Source organism: Pseudorasbora parva, chromosome 13, assembly GCF_024679245.1.
Source record: "Pseudorasbora parva isolate DD20220531a chromosome 13, ASM2467924v1, whole genome shotgun sequence".
In the NCBI taxonomy this organism is placed as follows: Eukaryota; Metazoa; Chordata; class Actinopteri; order Cypriniformes; family Gobionidae; genus Pseudorasbora; species Pseudorasbora parva.
The window spans coordinates 14,316,491-14,343,643 of NC_090184.1; the positions used below are offsets into that span (position 1 = coordinate 14,316,491).

Sequence of the window (27,153 nt, forward strand, 5' to 3'; positions counted from 1 at the left end):
ATTCAGGGACGTTTGTATGCCAAAGAAGCACAGTTTAACCTTTAAAAAAATATGATCTTATTTGTGACCCTGTACCACAAAACCAGTCATAAGTGGCACGGTATATTTGTGGCAATAACCAACAATACATTGTATGGGTCAAAATTATAGATTTTTCGTTTATGCTAAAAATCATTAGGATATTAAGTAAAGATCATGTTCCATAAAGATATTTTGTAAATGTCCTACTGTAAATATTAACTTCATAACTTCATAACTTCATTTGGACAACTTTAAAAGTGATTTTTTTTAAATGTTGATTTTTTGCACCCTCAGATTCCAGATTTTCAAATACCGTCCTATCCTAACAAATAAACCGTCAATGGAAAGCTTATTTATGTATACATTTTGATCCTTATGACTGGTTTTGTGGTCCACAGCCTCCTATTCTTCAGGCCAGAAATCTACCTTTAAACTGAAAAATATTCAAAGACCACATATTTCTAAAGAACAAGTCCTTCCTTTCCCCCCCAAAAACACAGCATTTAACGTCATGATGACCATTTTGTGATTAATGTAGATTTGATTAAGAAGATTGATATACACTGATCACCATCATGTCATTACAGATTTTATGCGATATGATATCAGTAGTTTTGGGTGCAAAGTGTCAAAACCACAGCAAAAAAAAAAAAAAAAAACTAGTCAAATAATACATGAAATGTGTGGCCTACTCAAAGTTTGCCATGTGTATGTAATACATGTTTGTTTTATTCTTGAAAAAAAAGAAATTTTATATTTTGAATGGCTTGTCTGTGCGTAATGGTTTCATGTGACATTGTGATATTTGCATGAAACATTTTCTTTGCCTCTGGGTAGGCCTAGCTTCTGAGGGTCAGTATAAATTCAGTGTTATCCTAATTAATATTGAAATTATTGTTGTTATTTTTTAAATCTCTCTTTTAAACTTCGAGGTGACAATCCAAACATTATTATTTGACTATCATCTTGAAGTTTAAAAGGGCGATTTCAAAAATAACATGAGTATTTATATTTTTGTCACTCACTCCAATATGAAAATGATAACATTTTTGTATCGATTTCAGTAATATATTTCCTATAGATGTTAAGATTGTGCCTTATCAATGACCTGATGCAAAATAAAGGTTTGGGAAAATTGCCATAAAATCTGTATTATTTTACTTGTTTCTGTATCAATTGTGATCTAAATGTGAAAAATCCCAATCCAATGTTTTTATAGGCTATGTTCTGTTTCTATGTAGGTAACAGGCTATGCAAATCGACATCCTCCACAAGAAATAATGCAGAACAAAAGTGAGCCTTTTTTAATGACACAAGCATTATCCTATCAGAGTGCGATACTTTAAAGACTGGGCGGGACAAACACTGACAGGCTGACTGAGAACAAAGAAAAGAACACCATGTGCTAATAAACGAATACAGTGATTTACAGATAGCAGGAGAAGTAAATCTGAAAGATGACTAATTAGCCTCAAAATTATTGCTCACTGCCATTTCTATTTTTGTCCTGCTGAGTAGCCTTTATCTGAGCTTTACAGTGATTCATCTTAACAGACAGAGTCTGAGGAAGTTTAAGAAATGCTAATAAGGAAATTCTTCAACATAGATGAGAACAGTTTTTTAAAATCTCAATTAAAGGGATAGTTCATTCAAAATTGAAAGTTAGCCCATGATTTTACTCGCAGCTGTAGCTGACATTCTTCTTACAGACGAATACAATATTAAAATATATATATAAAAAAATATCCTGGCTCTTCCAAGCATTATAAATTATGGCAGTGAGTGTCCGTTTCTGTTTTGAAGTCCATAAAAGTGCATCTATTCATCATAAATAAAGGCCTTTAATAAAGGCATTTTAAGTCATGTGTGTAAGACTATCCTACGCACGTTCACAAGAGACTGCCGTTCCAGCAGGACGCGTTTTCATACACTTAAATGCAAATGCACTTAATTGCTCTCTCATGAAAGCCTACACAACAGTTATCAGAAGTTAGATTATAGTTTGTAAAGTTTTAAATATGGATAGCCTATTTTTCTTACACATACGCAAAGGTTCGCTTCAGAAGACCTTTATTAGCTTTATTATTTTCTGAAAATTCACACCTACTATCCCTTTAAGGTAATCTGATTTGTGACTGAACAAAGTGCAAGAATATTTAATGAGGTAATCGGTGAGACCGTTTCTGATTGGTTGTCTGTTACTAAACAACTTGCTGATATTGTAGCAACAGCATTGTTTACTGTACACCTTTGACATAGCATTTTGAGATTAAATTTGTTGTTAAATCATGACTAAAGGTTAAAACCGGTGCAGCACGTTGTTAAAAAGTGGCCTTAACCCTGAATTTTTAAAAAAGAAGGTTATGACAGGATAGTGTTCATTTAAAAGCTCTTCATTAATAGTTAATTGTGAAGAATGATGTGATACCTGCATCACCTGAACGCTGAGTATACAGTGTACGTCATGCGTGAGGGGCGGGACTTATAGGATCTCCCAAACAGTTACACACAGGAGCCAGAGCGACACCGGATACAAGGCAAACATCAAGCTGCGGGATAGAACGAACAAAGCGCAACTTTTCGTCCCGGTTGAACCTGGACTTTAATTGAGAATGTCTTTGGGCGACCAGCAGTGGTATCCCACCAGCGTTCAGGTAACAGTGCTCAAAGCGCGAAACCTGCGGATCAAGGGCAAAAATGGAACAAACGACGCATATGCCATCATGCAGGTGGGCAAGGACAAGTTTTCCACGTCCGTAGTGGAGAAATGTGTCTCTCCTGAATGGAAGGAGGAAGCGACGTTCGATCTGCCGCTGGTCCATCAGGGGAACGCGGAGCGATGCACGCTTTACATCATCGCGATGCACCGAGCTCTGGTGGGGCTGGACAAGTTTTTGGGGCAGGCTGTCATCAACTTAGTGGACCTCCACGCCAACAGATCACGCAAAAAGACTGAGTGAGTGTAATTCTGTTCTATGGGGGAAAACAATAATTTGCGTCATAATCCAGAACTCAAATATTTTTAAAAGTTTAAACTACCAAACAGTTTATCAAAGTATGTTCTCCTGTTTTGCTTGGGCAGGATTCAGTAGGCTAGGCTACTCCACCCTTTTAAAACAATGTTAGTTAAATAAACTTATTTGTGTTTTCATGGACATTATACAATAGCTAATATGTGATCTCTTTACTGTACAAACATGATCAAACATGGGATGCATCAACATGTGATCAGACAGAGATTATTCAGCTACGTCACCGATTTTTGAGTATTTAGTCAACTGAAAAAAAAAGAAAAAAAAAAAACCCTGATACTATCTCTAGAAATTATTTTGAATCAATCTGTTCCACGTATTCGGAGTCATGTGTGGGTAGAGTTTCCTTTTATTTATTATTAATTATTTTCTTTTTTTTCTCGACTCAGTATGAGTCATAGTAGGCTATATACAAAATATAATGTGTCAAAAAGGCTATGGGTTGTAACTGACAAACCTACCATTGACTTTGCTACAAGATAGTGCAAACAGTTTTATTGAATTATTAAAGGGTTATTAGTTCACCCAAAAATGAAATTCCTCAACCTCATTTCGTTCCAAACCTGTAAGTAGGCCTGTCACGATAACACATTTTGCTGGACGATAAATTGGCCAAGAAATTATTGCGATAAACGATAATATTGTCGTTCTTAGACCATTTTCATCTAAAATAATGATAATGGCTTAATAATGCAGGTACACCTTATCAAAGATCAATAAACTTTTATTTATAAGGACAACTTAACACTGATAACAAAAAAAAACATTTTAAATATCCACAATAAACGAACAAAACCAAAAGGCAATCTCAGTCTGTTTACAAAAAATGCACTTAATCCATACATTTTATTTATTGAATAAATACCATAACCAATAAATAAAATGGATGAAAACTGCGACAGATGATTGTGTTTTAGCTGCATATTAGGGGTGGCATGGTTCTCTAAACCAACGGTTCGGCTCGTATCGCGGTTTAAGGGTCACGGTTGTCGGTTCTGTATGGGTCTTGTTATTATTTTTTTTTCTTTTAATCATTATCACTCATTGAGGCGCCGTCAGCGAGAGAGATGAGGAAAACAAACAATCATGCAAATGGAAATGATCGCGGCCGGAAATCAAGCTCATTTTTTAAAATCATGTGATTAATTGATTTATTGACTATTGCGACAGGCCAACCCGTAAGACCTTTGTTTATCTTCGGAACTCAAATCTCCTACATGGTTTACATTGGCCAACTCCTGCATCATCATCACACATGGTGAACCTCTTGTGAACCGCGTCAGCCAATGGTAAGCCGGCGTTCTGGCGTAGCTCTGATGTAACTTGGAGTCGTTGCACTATTTACTTCATCAACAGCGTAAGAGTCTGACACGGGCTAGAAGAAATTGTTGAATAAAGTCGTTATTGTTTGTTTGTCATTTGTTTTTTGAGCATAAAAAGTATTCTTGCCGCTTTGTAAAATTGAATTGAACATGGATGATTTTAACTAAACTGTTTAACTGTTTTTATTACCTTTCTTGAAAGCGTTATTTTAAATTGCTGTCTATGGAGGGGTCAGAGAGAGATTTCATCAAAAATGTCTTAACTTGTGTTCCGAAGATGAACAAAGGTCTTACAGGTCTTAACATGAGGGCGATTCATTAATGACAGAATTTTCATTTTTGGTTGAACTGACCCTTTAACACTGCAACACAGGGCTGTAACCACCATAGCCATTGAAGTGGACAGGTCTCCCCAAATAATCAGATATGGCCAAATTGTCCCCCCAGTATTTGATTTTCAGGATGCTGTACTCCATTACACACCTGCTCTGTTTGTTTGTAGGATGACAAAACGTTCGTCACACTTTTAGGTTGGTTTGCCTTAGCAGTATAGCAGCACTTGTCAGTGTTGACATTTTTAAAATGACTTAAAGGGGGGGGTGAAACACTCAGTTTCAGTCAATCTCATGTCAATCTTGAGTACCTATAGAGTAGTATTGCATCCTTCATATCTCCGAAAAGTCTTTAGTTTTATTATATTTATAAAAGAAATATAGGCTGTACCGAGTCTTTCCGGAAAAAACCGAGCGCCTGGAGGCGTATCGTGTGGGCGGAGCTAAAGAATGACAAGCGCACAAAGCGGTGACGTCCTCAAGCGTGGAGAAACCGGAGAAACCCATCTATCTCAGCTAATACAGATAATGATCCAGAATCAAATCTGAGGGAGAAATAAATTGAACAGGAGAAACGGCAACAGCAGGACGTCCGTCTCTGTGGTATGTAAGTTACTGTATTTAATGGCCTCTCCACATTTGTGTGTCTTTACTCGCAGTGTATGAGGACATGATTCGGTTTATGGACTATTGTATGGGACTAGACCTTAGAAGTAGCAAGCAAAACGGTTTTGCACGTCAGAATACTGTAACGTTATACAGAGAACAACAATGGAGTAACCGTTAACAGTTAGCGCATTTGAATGACGAAGCACGCGATCGTGTCGTTTACTGATGTTTACTCATGCGTCCGTAGCCAAAAGCAGAGACATTTGAAGCAGTTTAAGTTAACTCACCTGCTGCTTCCAAAGCAGGACCGAAGCTTCGCTGGGACTGCTCCGTCAAAAACACACTTCTTTGGTATAATTTGGTGAAGTCCTGACAGCAGTGGCGTGTAAATCCATTTTGAGACGCAACTGAAACGATGTTGTGAAGCTTCCTGTCATTTCTGCGTTCAAATCGGTTCAAATGCAGCGCTGCCTTCCCGGAATGCTGTGCTGAAGCGTTGAAGTCGCTCGACGTCACCCATAGGAATAAAGAGAAGCGCGGCGCCACATAAGTGTTCACGGACGACTGGATCTGCACCTGAGAGACTGTTTACAGCGTGCTCTAGTTACGCGTGCGCGCACCCTACCGGGAGAAGAGCCCGTACAGCCCATACAAGGACCTTCCGCTCTTATTAACGTCAAGTAGACCCATATTTTAAAAAAACTCGCCGAAACTTGTGAGAAACCAGAAGGAGTATTTTTGACACAGAAATACTTCATCAAACGTCCAACATTAGTTTTTGAAACTTTGTCTATGTTTAGGATGAGAATCCAAGTCTTTAACAGTGTAAAAAGCTCAGTATGCATGAAACAGCATTTCACCCCCCCTTTAAGATTTTTAGTTTTTAAATGTTTTAACTATTGACCTGCCACCAGGATGTTATTAAAAGTTTACTGAGGTGTTCTAAGTGTTTTTGAATGTTGCTGTGTGGTTGTTAGTGTGTTGCTAAGTGTTTGTTTAAAAAGAGCTCATCCTCAAGCTCTGTTCTGATCTCAAGATTTTACCCAGTTCTTATTTTTCTTTTTCTTTTTTTTCGTTCTTTTTTTGCTAGATTTTGTCCCTTATACACAAATTTTAAACTTTGATCACAAAAAAAAAAAAAACTAGAACATCTAAAAAAACAACAACTACAGAATAAACCCCCCCCCCCCAAAAAAAAACATATCTAATAACACACACACTGGCACCTAGTATATATATATATGTGTGTGTGTGTGTGTTACAATTTGTATTGGCCCTAACCCTGAATATGAGTAATAGTGATGCTTGCCTTTCTCAATGTTACTGAATATCAATTCTTGACAATAAAAAACAAGAACTATTTCATCAGAAAAACTATAAATAGGCACCACAGAAACAGAACAGGCACCAGTGTAAGTAAACAGAACACAAACTTTGTACTTTTCTTAGTAAAATTGTTTCAAAGTGGCAAAGTCTTTGCTTGCTTCATTTTTCTCCAGCTTTTCATGTTCACCTTTGGAAATGAGAGCTGCTCATATTCAAAAACAGAAGCCACGCGAGTTTCCCTTTATTTGCATATTAGGCTGGCTTGCTGATTTGTCCAGTCGACTTCCTATTCTGGCCTTTGAGCGAGAGAACGGGAAGTGTAAGACCTGTCTTCTTTCTCTGTGGCCTTCGCTGTTTGAGGTCCTTTGGCGTTTGTCCTTGTTGTGTGCCATTGGCGCTACAGACTGTCGGACCCGTTTGATTTATGGCTCCATCAGGGTCTGCTTGTTTGGACGCTCGTACTCATTCAGTTTGAAACCGTGAATCACACACGTTCCATCACTTGTTTGGTTTGCTTGTTTTTGTATTTGCATGCTTTTAAAGCCCTTTACTGGCACAGAATTTAAAAAAAACTTTATTATTATCATTGTTTTTACTACTAGAAATTTGAGCCATTGAATTCATCATTGTCATGCGATCTTAAATTGGCAGTATTCATGAGGGGGAGCTCAGCTCCATGTAGAATTACTAAGTTTGACTTTAACAGGAAATCCTTTTTTTCAGTCAAGTCCTACTAATTAGGCTGAGATAAAAATATGTGTGCCAGCCTGTTTTAGTAGTGTTACTTATAACAGCTGTAGAGCAATTGTTAAGATCAGGAGTAACTGGTTGCAACTTCATCAGCTGATCTGTTCATTTTCATGGGTCAGACAATTTGCTCAGATTAAAAATATATAAACATAGTGTATCATTCCAAGCAAGAAAGTAAATGTGACTAATAGAGTAAAACGGTCCAGCTCGATCTTACACAACCAGTCTATCTGTATTACAAATAACGACGTTTTTACATTCCTCTCCACCTATCCCAGCCCAGTACAACAAAACTTTACTCGTCATTAACTGACAGGTATGAGTGACACCCTAGGTTGGGCTAATGGTGTGTAACGTACATTGGTGTTTACTTTCAACCACCTGTAAGAATAGTGTGTGTGTGTGTGTGTGGTGCAGGTAATGTAGGGTACATTGTGAGGACAAAATGTCCCCACGAGGAAAACATCTCATGTTTTATCAAAATGTAAAAATGCTGATTTTTTTTTAATGATGGTTAGTGGATAGGATATACAGTTTGTACAGTATACAAATCATTGTCTATGGGAAGTCCCCATAAAACATGAAAAAATAGTAATAAAACATAAAACATTTGTTTGTGTGTTTGCGCTTGCTCATGTTCGTGTGTGTGTGTGTGTTTTCCTTTAGTAGATCTGGTTCATGCAGCTTAGTAATTCAAATATGAATCCACTAGAAATTATGTTTAAAAATGCATCCTAGCAATCTGTAAGAGTTAATACAATAAGTTCTAAGTTATACTGGAAATATATTATGACTGAATGAAAAATCCAGTGTTCAATAGAAGTACAATGTTTAACTTTACATTGACGTGACAATAACAGTAGTTGTAGTATGTTTTTAATATTAATACATATTTTTGTATTATTGTAATTCACTCTCAGAACTTTAGAAAGAATCAAAATAAATTGGCATCAATTACAGCCTTGAGTTTTTTTTGCGTATGCTGCTACAAGCTTGGCACACCTATTTTTGGGCAGTTTCTCCCATTCTTATCTGTAGGACCTCTCAGTCTCCATCAGGATAAATAGGGAGCGTCACTGCACATCCATTTTCAGATCTCTCTAGATATGTTCAATTGGGTTCAAGTCTGGGCTCTGGCTGGGCCACTCATGGACATTCACAGAGTTGTCCCGTAGCCACTCCTTTGTAATCTTGGCTGTGTGTTTAGGGTCGTTGTCCTGTTGGAAGGTGATTTTTTTCCACAGTCTCAGGTCCAGAGCACACTGGAGCAGGTTTTTATCAAGGATGTCTCTTTACATTACTGCATTCATCTTTCCCTCGATCCTGACTAATCTCCTAGTTCTTGCTGCTGAAAAACATCCCCACAGCATGATGCTGCCACCACCATGCTTCACTGTAGGGATGGTATTGGCCAGGTGATGAGCGTTGACTGGTTTCCTCCAGACATGACCTTTGCCATTCAGGCCAAAAGAGTTCAATCTTTGTTTCATCTGACCAACAAATTTTGTTTCTCATGGTCTGAGAGTCCTTCAGGTGCCGTTTGGCAAACTCCAGATGGGCTATCATGTGCTGTCTGGCCACTCCACCATACTGGCCTGATTAGTGAAGTGCTGCAGAGATGGTTGTTCTTCTGGAAGGTTCTCCTCTCTCCACAGTGAAATGCTGGAGCTCTGTCAAAGTGACTATTGGGTTCTTGGTCACCTCTCTGACTAAGGGAGGTGTCTTCCTCCCTTCTCCCCTTGATTGCTCAGTTTTGCCTGGTGGCCAGCTCTAGGAAGAGTCTTGGTTGTTCCAGACTTGATAAAGGCCACTGCGCTCATTGGGACCTTAAATACTGCAGAAATGTTTCTTTACCTTTCCCCAGATCTATTCCTTGATACAATCCTGTCTTGGAGGTCTACAGACAAATTGCTTGGACTTAATGGCTTGGTTTGTGCTCTGACATGCACCGTTAATTGCAGGACCTTATATAGACAGGTGTGTGCCTTTCCAAATCATATCCAATCCACTTGAATTTACCACAGGTGGACTCCAATCAACTTGTAAAAACATCTCAAGGAAGATCAGTGGGAACAGGATGAACCTGAGCTCAATTTTGAGTTTCACGGCCAAGGCTGTGAATACTTATGTACATTTTTATTTTTATAAATTTGCAAAGATTTGCAAAAAGACTTCTTTCACATTGTCATTATGGGGTATTGTTTGTAGAATTGAGGGGAAAAAAATATGAATTTAATCAATTTTGGAATAAGGCTGTAACTTAAAAAAGGTGGAAAAAGTGAAGCGTTGTGAATATTTTCTCGATGCACTGTATAATATATAATATAATAATATAAATCTTAGTGTTTTTTTGTTTTTTTTTCACTGGTGATGATGGCTTCTCTTTATTCAAATGAAAAGGATCTTTTATTTGCCTATTAGTTTGACTTCCTCTTCTAGTCCTGAACAGAGTGAAAGTGATGTGTACGATCTGTCTGTTTGCCTTGGGTTTGTCCCAGTTCACATGGTTGTCATTTAAAGCAGGTGTGTACTGTACCTGAGACTATATAATGGTGAAGTATGTTAATAGCTGTGACATGAATGTTTGGGTGTATTTATGTAGGCTTACGATGTAAAATAGGAATGCAAAGCTCCTTATGATGTAATGGGATATTCAGAATTATTCAGAAGTAAACACTTAAAATGTGATCATTTCAAGCAGGTGTGTTTTAATGAAGGTCTTAGCCTAAGTATCACTTAATTACTGAATTTATATAATAATATTATATTGGGGCCCATATAATAATCTCACATCTGATAAGTCTTGTATACATATCATACTGCCTGTAATCTAGGGTCCGAGGCTTTCTTTTCCTTTTGTCTGTCTTTGTGATCATTAAAACTTACTATACTTTAACATTTTAATGACAAATTTCAAATAGAATTATTATGCAACATATCTGAATAATAAAAATAAGCAACCTCATCTTAAGAGAAGTTAATTAATGTATCAAGCAGGAAACATGGAACTTACTTTCAAAGTAATGAGTACCATATTTCATACCGTAATCATGTGCGTTTAAAGGGTTAGTTCACCCAAAAATGAAATTTATGTTATTAATGACTCCTAATGTTCTTCCACACCCGTAAGACCTCCGTTCATCTTCGGAACACAGTTAAAGATATTATATATTTAGTCCGAGAGCGTATCCAAGTGTATGCACACTATAGGCCTACTGTCCATGTCCAGAAAGGGAATAAAAACATCATCAAAGTAGTCCATATGTGACATCAGTTAGATAATTAGAATCTCTTGAAGCATCAGAAATACATTTTGGTCCAAAAATAACAAAAACTACAACTTTATTCAGCACACTGTCACTTATGGACTACTTTGATGATGTTTTTATTCCCTTTCTGGACATGGACCGTATAGTGTGCATACACTTGGATAAGCTCTCGGACTAAATATATAATATCTTAAACTGTGTTCCGAAGATGAACGGAGGTCTTACGGGTGTGGAACAATAGTAGGGTGAGTCATTAATGACATAAATTTCATTTTTGGGTGAACTAACCCTTTAACTAAATGAACTATTTAATTTCTAATTCACTGTAACCTTTACATGGATCACTCAAAAGTGTTCTTCGATGCTGTCGCATCAGGTGCTTCAGATTGCTTGTACTACTGACCGTGGCCGACAGTTTTTTTTTTTTTTTCTTTCTCACCAGGACATAGTTTACATTTTACCATAATGTTCTGAAACAAAAATGTGAAGTCATTTGAATATTTCCATTTGGTAAAACAGCCACTCGGTTCTGCCGACATCTGCTTCAGACAGCTTCACAGCCAACTAAACTGGCGTGAAGTCAAGTGCAAATGTTCTATGATTTTAAAGAGGCCGCTTTCACTTTTACATTTAGACAATACATTTAGATTTTAATTTCTTTATTGATTTATACAGAACTGTTGACCTGATTTAAAGTATGTAACGCGAGAACATTATAAGTAACTGTAATTAAATGACCTAAAAAGGAACAGTAATCCCTCACTGAAAAACTCAGTTTCCAGTGTGAAACATTTTAAAGAGGCGCATCATTGGTTGAGAGCTCGCATATAGAGTAGAGTATCAACTGGAGAAATTCGGGTTATTTTCACTGCTTTGCATTGTCAAATGATTTCGTAGCGACCATGTTTTTCCAGAAATGGAAACAAAGCTGGATCCAGCTACTTGCGTGATCCTTCCTCACAGCATCATTATCAAATCCGGAACCAGCGAGGCTTCTAGTCTAATCCCTGTGTTTATTTTGTAATCAAAGAGTCCTCCATATTAGCGTCAGATAATATTGACAGACTGAGAAAGCTGTAAATGTTGGCACTGGCACTTCATTGTACTTCACTGTATTGTGCACTTCAAGCACTTTGTCATGTTTTTGCTCATAAAACGCAAGCCATCTCTTTCTTTCTCGTTCTTTCTTCCTCTCATTACATGGACACACAAGGGATTGAATTTTGCCTCCTCTTTTTCTTCGAGCTTGCTGGTGTCGTATTACTGTCCTACTTCAGGATAATGTTGATAAGGCAGCTTTGGCAGTGAGGTGCGGGTCAGCTGATCGTGGTCTCTTTTACAACAATAACCTAGTTTAATATGAGACAAAAAGGCTATATTTTTGCAGAATAAATGATATATTAATAATAATATTAACATTTAGACAGTCCTTATCTAAATTTAAAGGCAATTTAAAGTCCCAGCCCGTCACGTTTTAGCAGCTCTCCATCTTTTGATTCTCCGGTATCAGTTATCTTTGTGTTACCAGTCCAGGTGTGGTTAATTCTTAACCTCAGTGGATCATTTTTCTAATTATTTCGCTATGCCTTTTATCTAGGCCAGCTATTCTCATGTCATATGACCTCTCAAACTCTTTATGAAGTCATTTGTTATCCCATAAATAAAAGAGCAGATTAAACTTGCTGCGCCAGTTTGTTTCGCAGTCTCGCAGTGGATGGGCCTTTGGTTTAAAGTTTCTCTGTAAACATGCTTTTGTTTACCTGAAACAAATAGAAGAACTCATGGTTCCTGTTAACCCTTATCTGCCCATTCACAGGAAGGTTAGGCTAGTTAGTTCAAATTAAATTAAATTATTGCTTTATTAAACCAATGCTTATCATTTGATTGTATGTCTTCTTCTCTTTTTTTTTTACAGGAATATTTTCATTTTTAATTTTAATTTATTTCAGTGAGGATTAAAGGGAGAGTTTACCCCAATATAAGAATTAGCCCATGATTTACTCACCCTGAAGCCATCATTGGTGTATATGACTTTCTTCTTTCGGATGAATACAATCAGAGTTATAAAAAAAAGGCCTGGCAAGTATTATAATTGCAGTAAATGGTAGTCCCAAAAAGTATATCCGTCCATTATAAACACCGCTCCGGCGGTTAATAAAGGCTTTCTGAAGGGCATTAATGGGTTTTTTTTGTAAGAAAGATATACATATTAAACACATTATAAAGGAAAATATCTAGCTACCGCCAGACTGCATTCCGTATTCAACTTGCGAAATTCAACTTATGGATATTTTATTTACACAAGCTTCACTTCAGAAAGCTTTTATTAACCCCCGGAGTCATGTAGATTACTTTTATAATGGATGGATGCACTTTTTTGGGCTTTTTTTGCCATTATAAAGCTTGGATTAGCCAGGTCATTTTTTAATAGAATGGCTTGATGGTGGGGTCATTTTCATTTTTGGGTGAACTATGCGTTTAAATACATAGCTCAGGGGTTTTACTATACAATAAACATGAATGCATATCTGAAGGTATGTTTATAATAATGCGTTCAATTTATATATATAGCGCTTTTCAAGGCACTCAAAGCGCTTTACATAGAAGGGGGGAATTCCTCAACCACCACCATTGTGCAGCATCCACCTGGATGATGCGACGACAGCCATATTGCGCCAGAACGCTCACCACACACCAGCTGATTGGTGGAGAGGAGACGGAGTGATGAAGCCAATCAGGAGAGAGGAATTATTAGGAGGCCATGAGTGACAGGGGCCAATGGGCAAATCTGGCCAGGATGCCGGGGTTACACCCCAACTCTTTTTCCGAAAGACATCCTGGGATTTTTAATGACCACAGAGGGTCAGGACCTCGGTTTAACGTCTCATCCGAAAGACGGTGCTCTTTGTCAGTATAGTGTCCCCATCACTATACTGGGGTGTTAGGACCCACACAGACCACAGGGTGAGCACCCCCTGCTGGCCTCACTAACACCTCTACCAGCAGCTACCTGGTTTTCCCAGTTGGTCTCCCATCCAGGTACTGACCAGGCTCAGCCCTGCTTAGCTTCAGTGGGAAACCAGTCTTGGGCTACAGGGTGATATGGCTGCTGGTTAAAAAGAAAAGAGCAGACATCTTTTATGTTGAAAGAATTGGTAGCCTACAACTTATTGGAATATATCATGCCTCATGTAATCGCACAATCATTGTTTCAACCAGAGAAAGACGTCCTTTTAAACTGCGTGTAAACATTGTCATGTAACATTTATCTCTGGAACGCCATTACTAGAAAAAAATAAATATATATTTTGCTAAATATATGCACTGTATAACACGCATTGTATTTTTACTTAACCTGTTAGTTATGCATTCATTAATGTATATTTAAATAAATCTTTAGTGAAAAAAGATTTTTTTTTTTGACAGCCAATATTTAAAGCTGCGGTCCGTAACCTTTTGCGCTTTAGCAGTTAATAAACAGAACTGCATGCGTTTTGAGGAAGAACATTACAGCCGGAGCTACTTGTCTCTGTTTATGTCTATGGCGAGTCACGCAGGGACTGTGCTCCTCCGCAGCGGTTCCTAGCAGACCGGTATGGAATAGTCCCAATATAATCACTTATTATAAGTGCACCATAATGATTCAGGGTTTCACAAAAACACAGTTTGGAAAATGGATTCATGTTGTACATTCTCATTATAGAATTTTTGTAAATCTTGAGCACAAAAAAAGTTATGGACAGCATCTTTAAATGTTTGTATTTCAACAACAAATTGGAGTAGAAACATAATTTTATGATTAAATATAACAACTGCCTTATGTATCATTTGTTATTTATTTATTTTTTTGTATAAAATTCTGTTTGATTATTATATTTAAAAATAGATAGCATTTGAATTAGGCCTCGATTGTAAATTTTTTCTAGTGATGTAATATTAATATTACCAGTAATCGTAGTAACCGACATGGTTCGCTATGTAGTTTACAGCTTTAGTTGAGAGAGATTTGTTTTACTTAATGGGATGGTTCACCCAAAAATGAAAATTCTGTAATTAACCCCATAAGACTTTCGTTCATCTTTGGAACACATATGAAGTACCCTGACAAGCCAGACCCACATCAAGATGTTTGGTCTGGAAACTCACCATTGACGGCTCAATCCGAGGGGCGGGATAAACGGTTGTCTTTCAAACTCCCTCTGCACACGATAGGATACGGTACACAACCAACCAGAGCAACGAAGGTGAAGCACAGCTCGTTGAAAGATTAAACTTTCGCCATATCCGGTCGGCAAAACTGAACACATCTTCCCTTCTTAAGAATGACTTCAGTGCCGTTCTTTGTTCTTTTCTCAGAGAAAAGCTTAACTCCAAGTCTTCCAGAGTCACGGTCAAAGCTGATTCGAAAGGAAGTGCAACTCAGAGGTCATTATGTTAAGCCCCGCCCACCGACTCTATACACGATGTGATTGGCCTGACCAGAGTTTGGCTTTTACAGCTCAGAAGTTTATTGAGAGTTGCTAGACGACACTCGCGGCAGAATAGATTTGCTGCCGCTAGGGTGCGTCTAGATTTCTAGGCTACGAATGAAGATCTTTTTGATGAAATCTGAGCGCTTTCTGTCCCTCTTTGACGCTTTAAAAAAATCAAAAAGCGATCAAAAACGAATCCATATAAGCGGTTTAGTCCAAATTTTCTGAAGAGGCTCGATCGCTTTGTATGGTGAACAGATTGAATTTAGATCTTCATTTGTGTTCTGAAAAGGAAAGAATGTCTTACTGGTTTGGAACATGTGGGTGAGAAACTGATGACCGAATTCTCTTATTTTTCTTAGAAGAACGGACATATAGAGTACCTAATGTTTGAAATTGAATCAATCGAAAGCGAGTCAAGAGATTGTGAATCTGAATCGTGAAATCTGTATCGATAACCAGCCCTTGCAGATTTATACATTTGTATTAAAACAGTAATGACAACACTGAACCTTAATAACCTTGCTGATAGCTGTCTTTAAAAAAATAATAATAATATATATATATATATATATATATATATATATATATAATATATATATATATATATATATATATATATATATATATATATATATATATATATATATATATATATATATATATATATATATATAAAGAGTATAATTAATAAATGAATGCTCGTTCTGTACATGCATGAACTGATTACTTAAACCAGACGTTTTGTATAAATGTGACTTGTTTATCTCTGAAAATGATAGAAGGCTGTTCCAGGTTAGAACACTGTAGTTCCCTGTTCCCTCTGAGACGGAGTTAATGATTGCAGCTGAAGTTAGATTAGGAGCCGCACTTGTTTGTTTGAGTTAGTTTTCCCTGTATAAAGAGATAAACCAGTGTGTGGGGGTGTTAGATTAGCTGCGAGTAATGTGTTGGCTGTTCACATTCATCAAGTTTTTTTTGGAATGTTGTCTCAGATAAAAAAAGAACATTTTAGGCATGAGCTTTCGGATCGATTCCTGAGAGCTGTGAGAGAATGATGCATTGAAGATTAATGCTTGCGAAAGCGATCATAAAAATGGGTTTTACTGAAAGGTGATCCATTAAAAGAAAAGGTCAAGTGACAATTCTTGTATCTGTATTAGATGTTTTGTACTGCGTTTGTCAAGTGTCTGTTGTTCATGTCCCCTTTGGTCCAAACAAACTTTAAAGCAGAAGATAAATAGCCCTGGATTATCCTGAAAATACTTTTCTTATCAAATTCCAAACAGTGACATCATGATGAACATTCCTTGAGCTTCGATTGCTGATAGGCACGATTTCCCGTTAGTCTTTCCCCACCCCGAAACTCCTGATTTGAGTTTCCTGTTGTGGTCTGAGTCTATACGGTCCACTAAAAGACTGATAATCTGTGTTTCCTGGTCTTGGGCTTCTCTGGTCTTTCTCATTTATGCTTGGAATCCCATCGAAATGGGAGTGTTTAAAAAAAAAAAAGTTTCTACACAACAAAACACTGTGCGCTCAGTGAGAGCTTAACGAAAAGGAAATATATTTCTGTTATATAGAGGGTTTGAATTTATGATATATTGGTTATTATATTTTATTATCATTATCAGACACTTTTGAAGTGAGAACGGTTTGGCTTTTTTAATGGATGTCAAAAAAGGGTTCAATACGCAGAGTTCATTACAAGTTAGTCATCACGTATTTTTTTTTCTTAATTCATACTTATAAAAAATGTGGTCTAAATTTGATACCAAAACCTAAGGCTGATGAGCCCTTGACCAACTGCTAGTTGGTCTTACATAGATGGTACGAAATCAGACAGTCTAAATATAATAGCTGGCCACAGTACATTGACTTTTTTGAGGGAAAAACAGTGCATCACTTTATGATTTGACAGCCTGTCTGCTAATCTTCAATGTGTTTACCATTAAACATACATTTTGGAGCGAGGATATTTGGAAATGACAACAAAATCAATACTGTTTTATACGAGAAGTCATAGAATTTTGCTCTCCCTTGGACACGTAAAGTATGGTACTATTCTTAAAGGTGCAGTGTGTAATGTTAATGAGGATCTATTGATGGAAATGCAATATAATATACATAACTATGTTTACAGTGATGTATATTTACCTTTTATTATCTTAGAATGAGACAATTCTATCTGCATGCATCCCCTTAAGCTTGGTTTATGCTTGCCGCGTCCGCACGAGCGCGAAGGTGCGCGCGCCAAAAAAAAAACGCCATCGCGGCGAGGACGGGTGAGTGTGCAAGACCCCATTTCGTGTGGCAGTGTGCAGCGCATTTTTTGTAACTTTCCGCATGGCTCTGCATCCAAAGATGCACGAGTTTGAGGCGAATCTAGCCGAGCATGATGTCTCTTGCACGTTCAAATTAGTTGCTTATATTTACAAAATGAACCTTCAAAAGTAGAAATAAGTAGCCTGGGAAAACCCCCGACAACTTCCGGCAAATTTAGATTTGCTCTGCAAGTAGTCTGGCAAAGAGCCCATTCAAGCCCATTTTTAATCCGTCGAAATCACGGCACTAATCAGTTTCTGATAGTTTTCATGATTACCCGTTGGGGTGGGCTTTACACGATGACGACTTTTAGATTTTTGAAGGAGATTTCCTCACACTAGATCTGGTAGTCATGTAAAAAATTTAAAAAATTGTAAATACATAAATAATTAAAGCTGCAAGCAGCATTTAGCGGGGTTCAAGCATTTAAGGCCTTTTAAGCACATAGGCATTAAAGACATTAAGTTTTATTTAGCAAGATTTTAAACACTGAAATAATAGATGGAAAAGTCCATTTACAGCCAATATAGGCAATTTACCATAAAAAATGCATGGTTTTTATAGCTTTTTAACAGTTATAGCGCCACCTATAGTCCGATCTCTTTAAAACTTTTCATGCTTCATCAGCATGTCATGCTACATATACCCAACAATTTTCGTGATTTTTTGAGCTTCCCTTTTGAGTTAGCGCCAACTAGTGGCCGATTTCTTTCAAAAATCTTACAGACCTCTAGGACCATGAGTCAAACATGCCCACCAAGTTTCGTTCCGATCGGCCTCTGTTAACCTTGTCTAACAGGTGCTCAAATTTCATTGGCCGATGGCGGCCATGTTTTTTGAGATACGCCAATGTCTGCATACCAATTTTCAGGTTAATTAAACTAGCGATCGCGTGGTTATAGCCCTTTTCATGTTTTTTTCACATTATAGCGCCACCAAGTGGCCAATCGTCGCAATATTTTTATCGTGACCTCAAATTGAGCCGATATACATGTGTACCAAGTTTGGTGACGATATCTCATTTCCTTCTTGAGTTATAGCCTTTTTAGTAAAATAGGCTCCGCCCTGAACGTCCATTTTGAAGCCAATTAGCAAAACTGAATTGAAATTTCAACTTTTTTTCGATAACTATTGATAAACAGAGACCAGAGAACATTTTGACACTGGTTTGGTTCCGATCGGTCAAAAAACCAGGGACTAGTTTGCAAAAGTAGGTTTTTAACATAATTGTGAATATTTAATTAATGATTTGATTGACAGCAATGATTCCAGAGGCAAATTTGTTCAGCATGAGGAGATCTATCATATGATATGCATATTTTGTGGATGCGTGAAAAAACACGTGATTTCAGAGCCATAAAACTCGTTAGCGCCAACTAGTGGCCGATTTCTTTCAAAATTCTTACAGACCTCTAGGACCATGAGTCAAACATGCCCATCAAGTTTCGTTCCGATAGGCCTCTGTTAACCCCATCTAATAGGTGCTCAAATTTCATTGGCCGATGGCGGCCATGTTTTTTGAGATACGCCAATGTCCTCATAGACGTACATGGGGCCTTGGACCAAGACACTGCATACCAATTTTCAGGTCAATCGGACTAGCGGTCGCGTGGTTAGAGCCCTTTTCATGTTTTTTTCACATTATAGCGCCACCAAGTGGCCAATCATCGCGATTTTTTTATCGTGACCTCAAATTGAGCCGATATACATGTGTACCAAGTTTGGTGACGATATCTCATTTCCTTCTTGAGTTATAGCCTTTTTAGTAAAATAGGCTCCGCCCTGAACGTCCATTTTGAAGCCAATTAGCATAAATGAATCGAAATTTCAACTTTTTTTTGATAACTATTGATAAACAGAGACCAGAGAACATTTTGACACTGGTTTGGTTCCGATCGGTCAAAAAACCAGGGACTAGTTTGCAAAAGTAGGTTTTCAATAAAATTCAAAATGGCGGAAAAATTTGCATACTGGAAATAAAATCTGAGATATACATTTTGTTCGCCAAGGACTCAGCTTTCCAATGATATATGACACTTGAGTGTGGACCAAACGGTTTAGGAGTTATGAGCCTTTTCTCGCAATTGATTGCTATAGCGCCACCTATGGGCCAATTGGGATCATAGCTTCTCAGGGTCTTCCCAACATGAGTACTACCATCTGACAAAGTTTCAAATTTCCAGCTCTTACGGTTTGGTCTGCACGATGCGTTTTAGCGGAGAATAATAATAATAATAATAATAATAATAAAAATCAGTACAATTACAATAGGGTTTCAGCACTTCGTGCTTGAACCCCTAACTAGTGTAACTATGCTCAAGTCTGAAAATGTTCTAACCCATCTGTAATGACTGAATTTGAAGTTTCTGAGAGACAATTTTCAAAAGAATATTGCACATCGCATTCTAATTGCAATACAAATGCCTTACAACGGGGGCAAATGCCATCAGAGCTCAATGTTTTCTGTTCGACCGTCAATCCGAGATGTTTCAGTCGGTCTGAGATGCTATTAGGTTTTCCAAATTTTGCAAAAATGTTGATGGGTCACGTCGACCCCGGCTAATATCATATCTATTTTACAACAACGGCAAAAGTCGTCAGAAGCAGTTGCAATATCTTCTCGAAACTCTAAACCATTTTTCTCCGTCGCTCTGCAATCGTCATCATCCGTTTGGAAATGATTTGTCTATGAAGCTTTGCCAGACCATAACTCAGCTACTACTGAGAATGGTCTGGTTTTAACCAGGCTAAGAAATAAGCCCTTCTATTAAAAATAAAGATACATGTTTAATAAAAATTTTAAAAATCACTAAACTAAATTAAATTTGTTGGTGAAATTAGGAAATATTAAAGAGATTGTTAATTTAGTTGTGTACATATATTCTGTTCAAATGTCACAAGTGATAATATCAAGATGTACAGAGTTTTAAACTATTCTATTGTAGTATGGTTTTTGGTGAAGTGCACTATAATAAATATCATCACCTGTGTACATTATACTTCTCACAGCTCTTTCCTGATGGTTTATAGAACAATTTCTCTGTCACCCTGTTTTTTCAAAGAACAGTACAATGGCGAGCGCTTCAAGTATAAACGCCTCGTCCGTTTAGTGCGCGCGCACTCAGTGGAAGCTCAGGTGAAATGTATAAACAAGGCTTTACAGTGAAGTCTCCATTTTGCGCCGACATGTTTCTACAGTAGCCCTAAACGGACAAACTGCTCTATAGAGCCCTAGTCACTCTCTGCTGTCTTAAAAGATGACATATTTGTCCTGAGTCAGCCACCGTAGCTTCTCTAAGTGCTTCCAAAAGGAGGGGTGAGCGGTGGGCGGTTGCATTTCGCAATTGCATTAATTACTGTATGGACTTTAGAACAATTCTATATAAAACAATAGTGGATTTAACATCAACATTTTACATCTAATGTTAAAATGTACAGTATTGTTCAAAATAATAGCAGTACAATGTGACTAACCAGAATAATCAAGGTTTTTAGTATATTTTTTATTGCTACGTGGCAAACAAGTTACCAGTAGGTTCAGTAGATTGTCAGAAAACAAATGAGACCCAGCATTCATGATATGCACGCTCTTAAGGCTGTGCAATTGGGCAATTAGTTGAAAGGGGTGTGTTCAAAAAAATAGCAGTGTCTACCTTTGACTGTACAAACTCAAAACTATTTTGTACAAACATTTTTTTTTCTGGGATTTAGCAATCCTGTGAATCACTAAACTAATATTTAGTTGTATGACCACAGTTTTTTAAAACTGCTTGACATCTGTGTGGCATGGAGTCAACCAACTTGTGGCACCTCTCAGCTGTTATTCCACTCCATGATTCTTTAACAACATTCCACAATTCATTCACATTTCTTGGTTTTGCTTCAGAAACAGCATTTTTGATATCACCCCACAAGTTCTCAATTGGATTAAGGTCTGGAGATTGGGCTGGCCACTCCATAACATTAATTTTGTTGGTTTGTAACCAAGACTTTGCCCGTTTACTAGTGTGTTTTGGGTCATTGTCTTGTTGAAACAACCATTTCAAGGGCATGTCCTCTTCAGCATAGGGCAACATGACCTCTTCAAGTATTTTAACATATGCAAACTGATCCATGATCCCTGGTATGCGATAAATAGGCCCAACACCATAGTAGGAGAAACATGCCCATATCATGATGCTTGCACCTCCATGCTTCACTGTCTTCACTGTGTACTGTGGCTTGAATTCAGAGTTTGGGGGTCGTCTCACAAACTGCCTGTGGCCCTTGGACCCAAAAAGAACAATTTTACTCTCATCAGTCCACAAAATGTTCCTCCATTTCTCTTTAGGCCAGTTGATGTGTTCTTTGGCAAATTGTAACCTCTTCTGCACATGCCTTTTTTTTAACAGAGGGACTTTGCGGGGGATTCTTGAAAATAGATTAGCTTCACACAGACGTCTTCTAACTGTCACAGTGCTTACAGGTAACTCCAGACTGTCTTTGATCATCCTGGAGGTGATCATTGGCTGAGCCTTTGCCATTCTGGTTATTCTTCTATCCATTTTGATGGTTGTCTTCCGTTTTCTTCCACGTCTCTCTGGTTTTGCTCTCCATTTTAGGGCATTGGAGATCATTTTAGCTGAACAGCCTATCATTTTTTGCACCTCTTTATAGGTTTTCCCCTCTCTAATCAACTTTTTAATCAAAGTACGCTGTTCTTCTGAACAATGTCTTGAACGACCCATTTTCCTCAGCTTTCAAATGCATGTTCAACAAGTGTTGGCTTTATCCTTAAATAGGGGCCACCTGATTCACACCTGTTTCTTCACAAAATTGATGACCTCAGTGATTGAATGCCACACTGCTATTTTTTTGAACACACCCCTTTCAACTAATTCAACTAATTGCCCAATTGCACAGCCTTAAAGGGATCCCATGGTGTTGAGACTTGTATGGCTTAATATAACATAAATGATGTCTCTTACTGAATTATGTAGTAGAAAACCCATGAAAGATCTACGTTATTTTAAAAATCGATTTTATATTTGGACCATGGGCGGCGCCATTTTGTTTGCGTTCTAGGTTGATGACGTAGAGTGGTTGAACTCCTCAATCAGCTGGCATTACCCGTAGCTATTTTTACCACAACGCAACTCGAAAATTGTTTCAGAGTTAAACAAAACCAATGAATTCCTTTGTAATTATACTTAAAACACACTCAAACATACATGTGCACACAAACTCACCTACACAAGTCACAAACAGATCGGCGGGCGCGCACACGACAGGCTCTGTCTCAATCGAGATGTTGGGCTGCTCAGTCTCCACGACAGGGGCTGCATCCGAAATCGACCCTATACCCTTAAATAGGGCATTATTTGAAGGGACGGCCATTTGTAGTGTTGTCCGACACCATAGTGGACATGTTCGAGTGCAGTCATTCAGTCTCACGTTCCACCGCAATAACGAGTAAAGCCGATTTACAAACAGCTGTCCGACTTCACGCACTCAAACATACGTGTGCACACAAACTCTCTCTCTCTCACACAGACTCACACACACCCCAACAGATCGGCGCGAACACACACACACACACACACACACACACACACCAACAGATCGGCGCGAACACACACACACCCCAACAGATCGGCGCGAACACACACACACACACGCACTGCGCGCGCATACATAACCCTCAATCTATTCCCTGTGTTGATATCCTGTTCAACACATCCTGTTCCCTAGATAGACTGTTGATAGTAGATTAACTATAATGCCTAATGTGACCAGCAGAGGGAAATATCTAGGTAGGACGATGGGATAAAGTAACGTGAGGAAGAGAGGCAGGATGTTTTGGTGATGATGCATGCGATTGAGACAGAGCAGTCAGGTGTGTGTGTGCGCGCCCGCCGATCTGTTTGTGACTTGTGTAGGTGAGTTTGTGTGCACATGTATGTTTGAGTGTGTTTTAAGTACAATTACAAAGCAATTCAATTGTTTTGTTTAACTCTGAAACAATTTTCGAGTTGCGTTGTGGTAAAAATAGCAACGGGTAACGCCAGCTGATTGAGGAGTTCAACCACTCTACGTCATCAACCTAGAACGCAAACAAAATGGCGCCGCCCATGGTCCAAATATAAAATCGATTTTTTAAATAACGTAGATCTTTCATGGGTTTTCTACCACATAATTCAGTAAGAGACATCATTTATGTTATATTAAGCCATACAAGTCTCAACACCATGGGATCCCTTTAAGAGCGTGCATATCATGAATGCTGGGTCTCATTTGTTTTCTGAGAATCTACTGAACCTACTGGTAACTTGTTTGCCACGTAGCAATAAAATATAATAAAATAAAAATATACGAAAAACCTTGATTATTCTGGTTAGTCACATTGTACTGCTATTATTTTGAACAATACTGTATGTTTTTATTGTAACCTCTCTTAAGTCAGTTCAAGAATAATTTATACAGTTTTATATTGTTTATTTCAAGGAGTTAAATGTGCAGTTTCATGTCTTGTGCTGTTCATCTGGTTGAGGTTGATATGGCTTTAGAAAATAATTAGTAATAATAATGTAACCTTTTTGGAGGGAGTAATTAGTACAGTAATCTAATTATACTTTTGAAAACATCATTAGTAGCTAGCAATTAACTAGGTAGCTCCGCTAATCCACTAATCCACTGTGTGTGTGTTCACAGTGTGTATTCAATATTTACTGTTGTGTGTGTGTGCACTTGGATGCAGAGCACAAAATCCAAATATGTGACATATGTCACACACTTTTTTGAATTATAATCATCAATTGAGTAATATTAATAAACTACATGTACTTACTATATGGTTAGCGAGAGTTAGGATTAGAAAAAGTTTTCAAACCTAGATTATATAAATGTGTATTCAAATTTTTTGGAAAGTATCTAAAAAGTATTTACAAAAAGGAACAAATTGCAGTAAGATGGAAATTATGCAGCTACCGTATAATGTATAAATTCATAAACATACTTTTGCTGGAAAATGATTGCGTATGATGCACATGTAACGATTGCTGAATCTTCAAAAGTGGGTCATTCTTATTAAGCCTTAAAATCACTTTTACCTGTGATTCTAAATGGAGAAAATGTGTTTATGATTTTCTCCAAAAATTGAAGTCCAAACTCTTGTCCTGTGGGGGGGGTCCAAATCGAAATGCTTGGAATTATTCTGCTGCAGCTGCTTCCTCTGAGCACATGCCATGTTTAATCAGACTGGTCTGTGGGAGCCGCTGTTTGGTGTCTCTGTGACTGTAGACTACCCATGGTCCCCGTGTTCAGGAGTCTATTATGACAACAGCATGGGCGGATAATGGCTTGTTCATGATTACAGATACTGAACGCCAGAGCTCTCCTACCTGCTGCTCTGCTGAAAAAATTGCAGAGCAAAAATGAGTGGACAAGAGTGGGATAAACACAGACATTTTCCATTTATTTCCTCAGTGGGCGGGCTCTGTGACCTGGATCATTTACTGGCACAGGGTTCAACTTCTGTGTGAAATTTTGGGTTTTTCTTTTTGTATACAGTAATTTAGTTTTGACCTCACCACCATTTGAATCAATGAATTTAGCTTGTATATGTAGCAAACTTTTGTAAAACAAGGTTTGTATAATGATTGCTAATGATCCCTCTGTGGCCTTGTTATTCTCGCATAATGTAATGGTGAGGATGATTATAATAATAATAATGTTAACCAGCCGGAGATTACAGGTCTCTAGATTTTGACAGATTTTTGCCCACAAATTTTTTTTTGTTTTGTTTTTCTTTACAAAAGGCTATTTTAGAGAAGGCAAATGTCAAATGTTCCCAAAACGACATTTAAATTACAAATTACACGTGATTTATGTGACACGTAGTTATTTTCGTATTACTTTTTGTTTGGATTGTTTAATTTTGGATTAACTTTTAATATTAGTTTTAGTAATTTTATGTGCTTTTGACTTTTTATTTGTTTTTGTATTACCATTTAACTTTTTTAGTACCTTTTTTACATTTTAGCACTTAGTTTTAGTACTTTTAGTTGTGTATGTGTTTTTTTTTCTCCAGTTTTATTTCAATGAGCACTTTTTTAATGGTTTTAGATAACAATAACAATAATGTGATTTCACAATAATACAACAATAAGCTGAAATAATTAAAATAAATGATAATCCTTAAAAGGGACCTATTATGCCTATATTTTTCAAAGTCTACTAAAATAGGGTTTTATGTTTGAATGTTCAAAACATTCCTTTTCACAAATTTTACGTTATTGCAGGGCACCAATCAGTCAGCCACTTTGAGTGTGTTTTGTAAATGTCAAATCCCTTTCCATAACCACAAGTTTCAACGCAACTCAACCATGCCTTACTAGGGTTGCAAAACTGAAACTTTCCATGGGATTTAAAGGGAATTACCGGGAATTAGCAACTGGAAATTAGCACAAATGAGCTTAGCCTATAACAGGTAATGAATATAGTTGTTAAAAACATCATGCTGCATAATCTTGGTGAAAACAACCAGATTTAATGCAAATTCAGTTTTTCATTTCTATCCTGCACACATTCTTTAATCATATGCACACAGCTCACTATACTTACTGCAGGGCTATTGAGGCCAAACCCCCTGCATGGACTGGGCATTCCTCCATCACATGCACACATCATTTCTAGAATCTTGGGCCCTCATTTAAAACATGCCTATGCACAGATTTGTACATAGAGTGTGAATACACAAAACAAAACAAAAAAAAACACGCCAATGTTCATATTAATAAAGAAAAAGAAAAAGGTCTTTTGACTTGGGAAAGTGCTTAGCGCCACTGCATGTCAGGGTCTATGCTCTTGCTCTTACTCTTTTCCTCATGTATTTTGAAATCCATGCAATTCTTGCTGCTCTCAAGTAAAGGATTTAGATGTTGACTTGTGTTCTTTTTTATTAGGGGCGTTGATGGAGATTTAAAATCATACTATTTCAAGATAATTCCTTATTTTATATATATATAAAAAAAAAAAATCACACATTTGTTGTGAATTTGCTCCGCATCCAGGTAAGCACTTTGAAGAAATGATCAGAATGTCAAATGTAGAGCAGTTTCTAGACGGCCTTGTCACTCCCAAATTCGCCAGCGTAAAGGAGAAGTTCACTTCAGAATTATAATTTCATGATAATTTACTCACCCAAATATCATCCAATATGTTCATGGCTGTCTTCAGTCAAAAAGAAATTAAAGTAAAAAATAAAACATAATAATTCCTCCATATAGTGGACTTCAATGGGGTACATCGGGTTGATGGACCAAATCAGTTTCAATGTACCTTCAAAGAGCTCTACACAATCCTAGCCAAGGATTATATGGGTCTTATCTAGCTAAACGATCAGTCATTTTCTAAAAAAAACTTTTAAAATAATATATAAATATAATAAATACAAATAAATTATATACTTTTTAAACACAAATACTTTACATAGTCATGTTGGAAAGGTCATGCAAAATTATCAGACATTTCTTTATTTGTAAAGGGTATTTGACGTTCACTTTGTAAACTAGGCCGATACTTCTCCGAATACGTCACATGACCTTTCCAACGTGACTACGTAAAGCATGGCAGATCAAAGAGAGGAGCATTTGTGGTTAAAAAGTATACTTTAAAAATATATATTTATTTTAGAAAAAACAAACAAACAACTGTTT

At 37.3% G+C, this 27,153-nt stretch overlaps 1 protein-coding gene and 1 pseudogene across 2 annotated transcripts in view; one reads left to right on the forward strand and one right to left on the reverse strand.

Annotated features, from left to right (window-relative positions):
* Positions 1–2,444: 2,444 nt before the first annotated feature.
* rab11fip1a (RAB11 family interacting protein 1 (class I) a) overlaps positions 2,445–27,153 on the forward strand; it is a 37,911-nt gene continuing 13,202 nt past the window's right edge. The window contains exon 1 of one of the 2 annotated variants that reach the window (XM_067413248.1): positions 2,445–2,977. In XM_067413248.1, coding sequence (XP_067269349.1) covers positions 2,634–2,977 — 344 coding nt within the window. In that variant the 5' untranslated portion in view covers positions 2,445–2,633. The remainder of the gene's footprint in view (positions 2,978–27,153) is intronic. The other variant, XM_067413249.1, reaches the window with a different exon arrangement.
* Positions 13,659–13,775, reverse strand: LOC137039358 (5S ribosomal RNA; annotated as a pseudogene).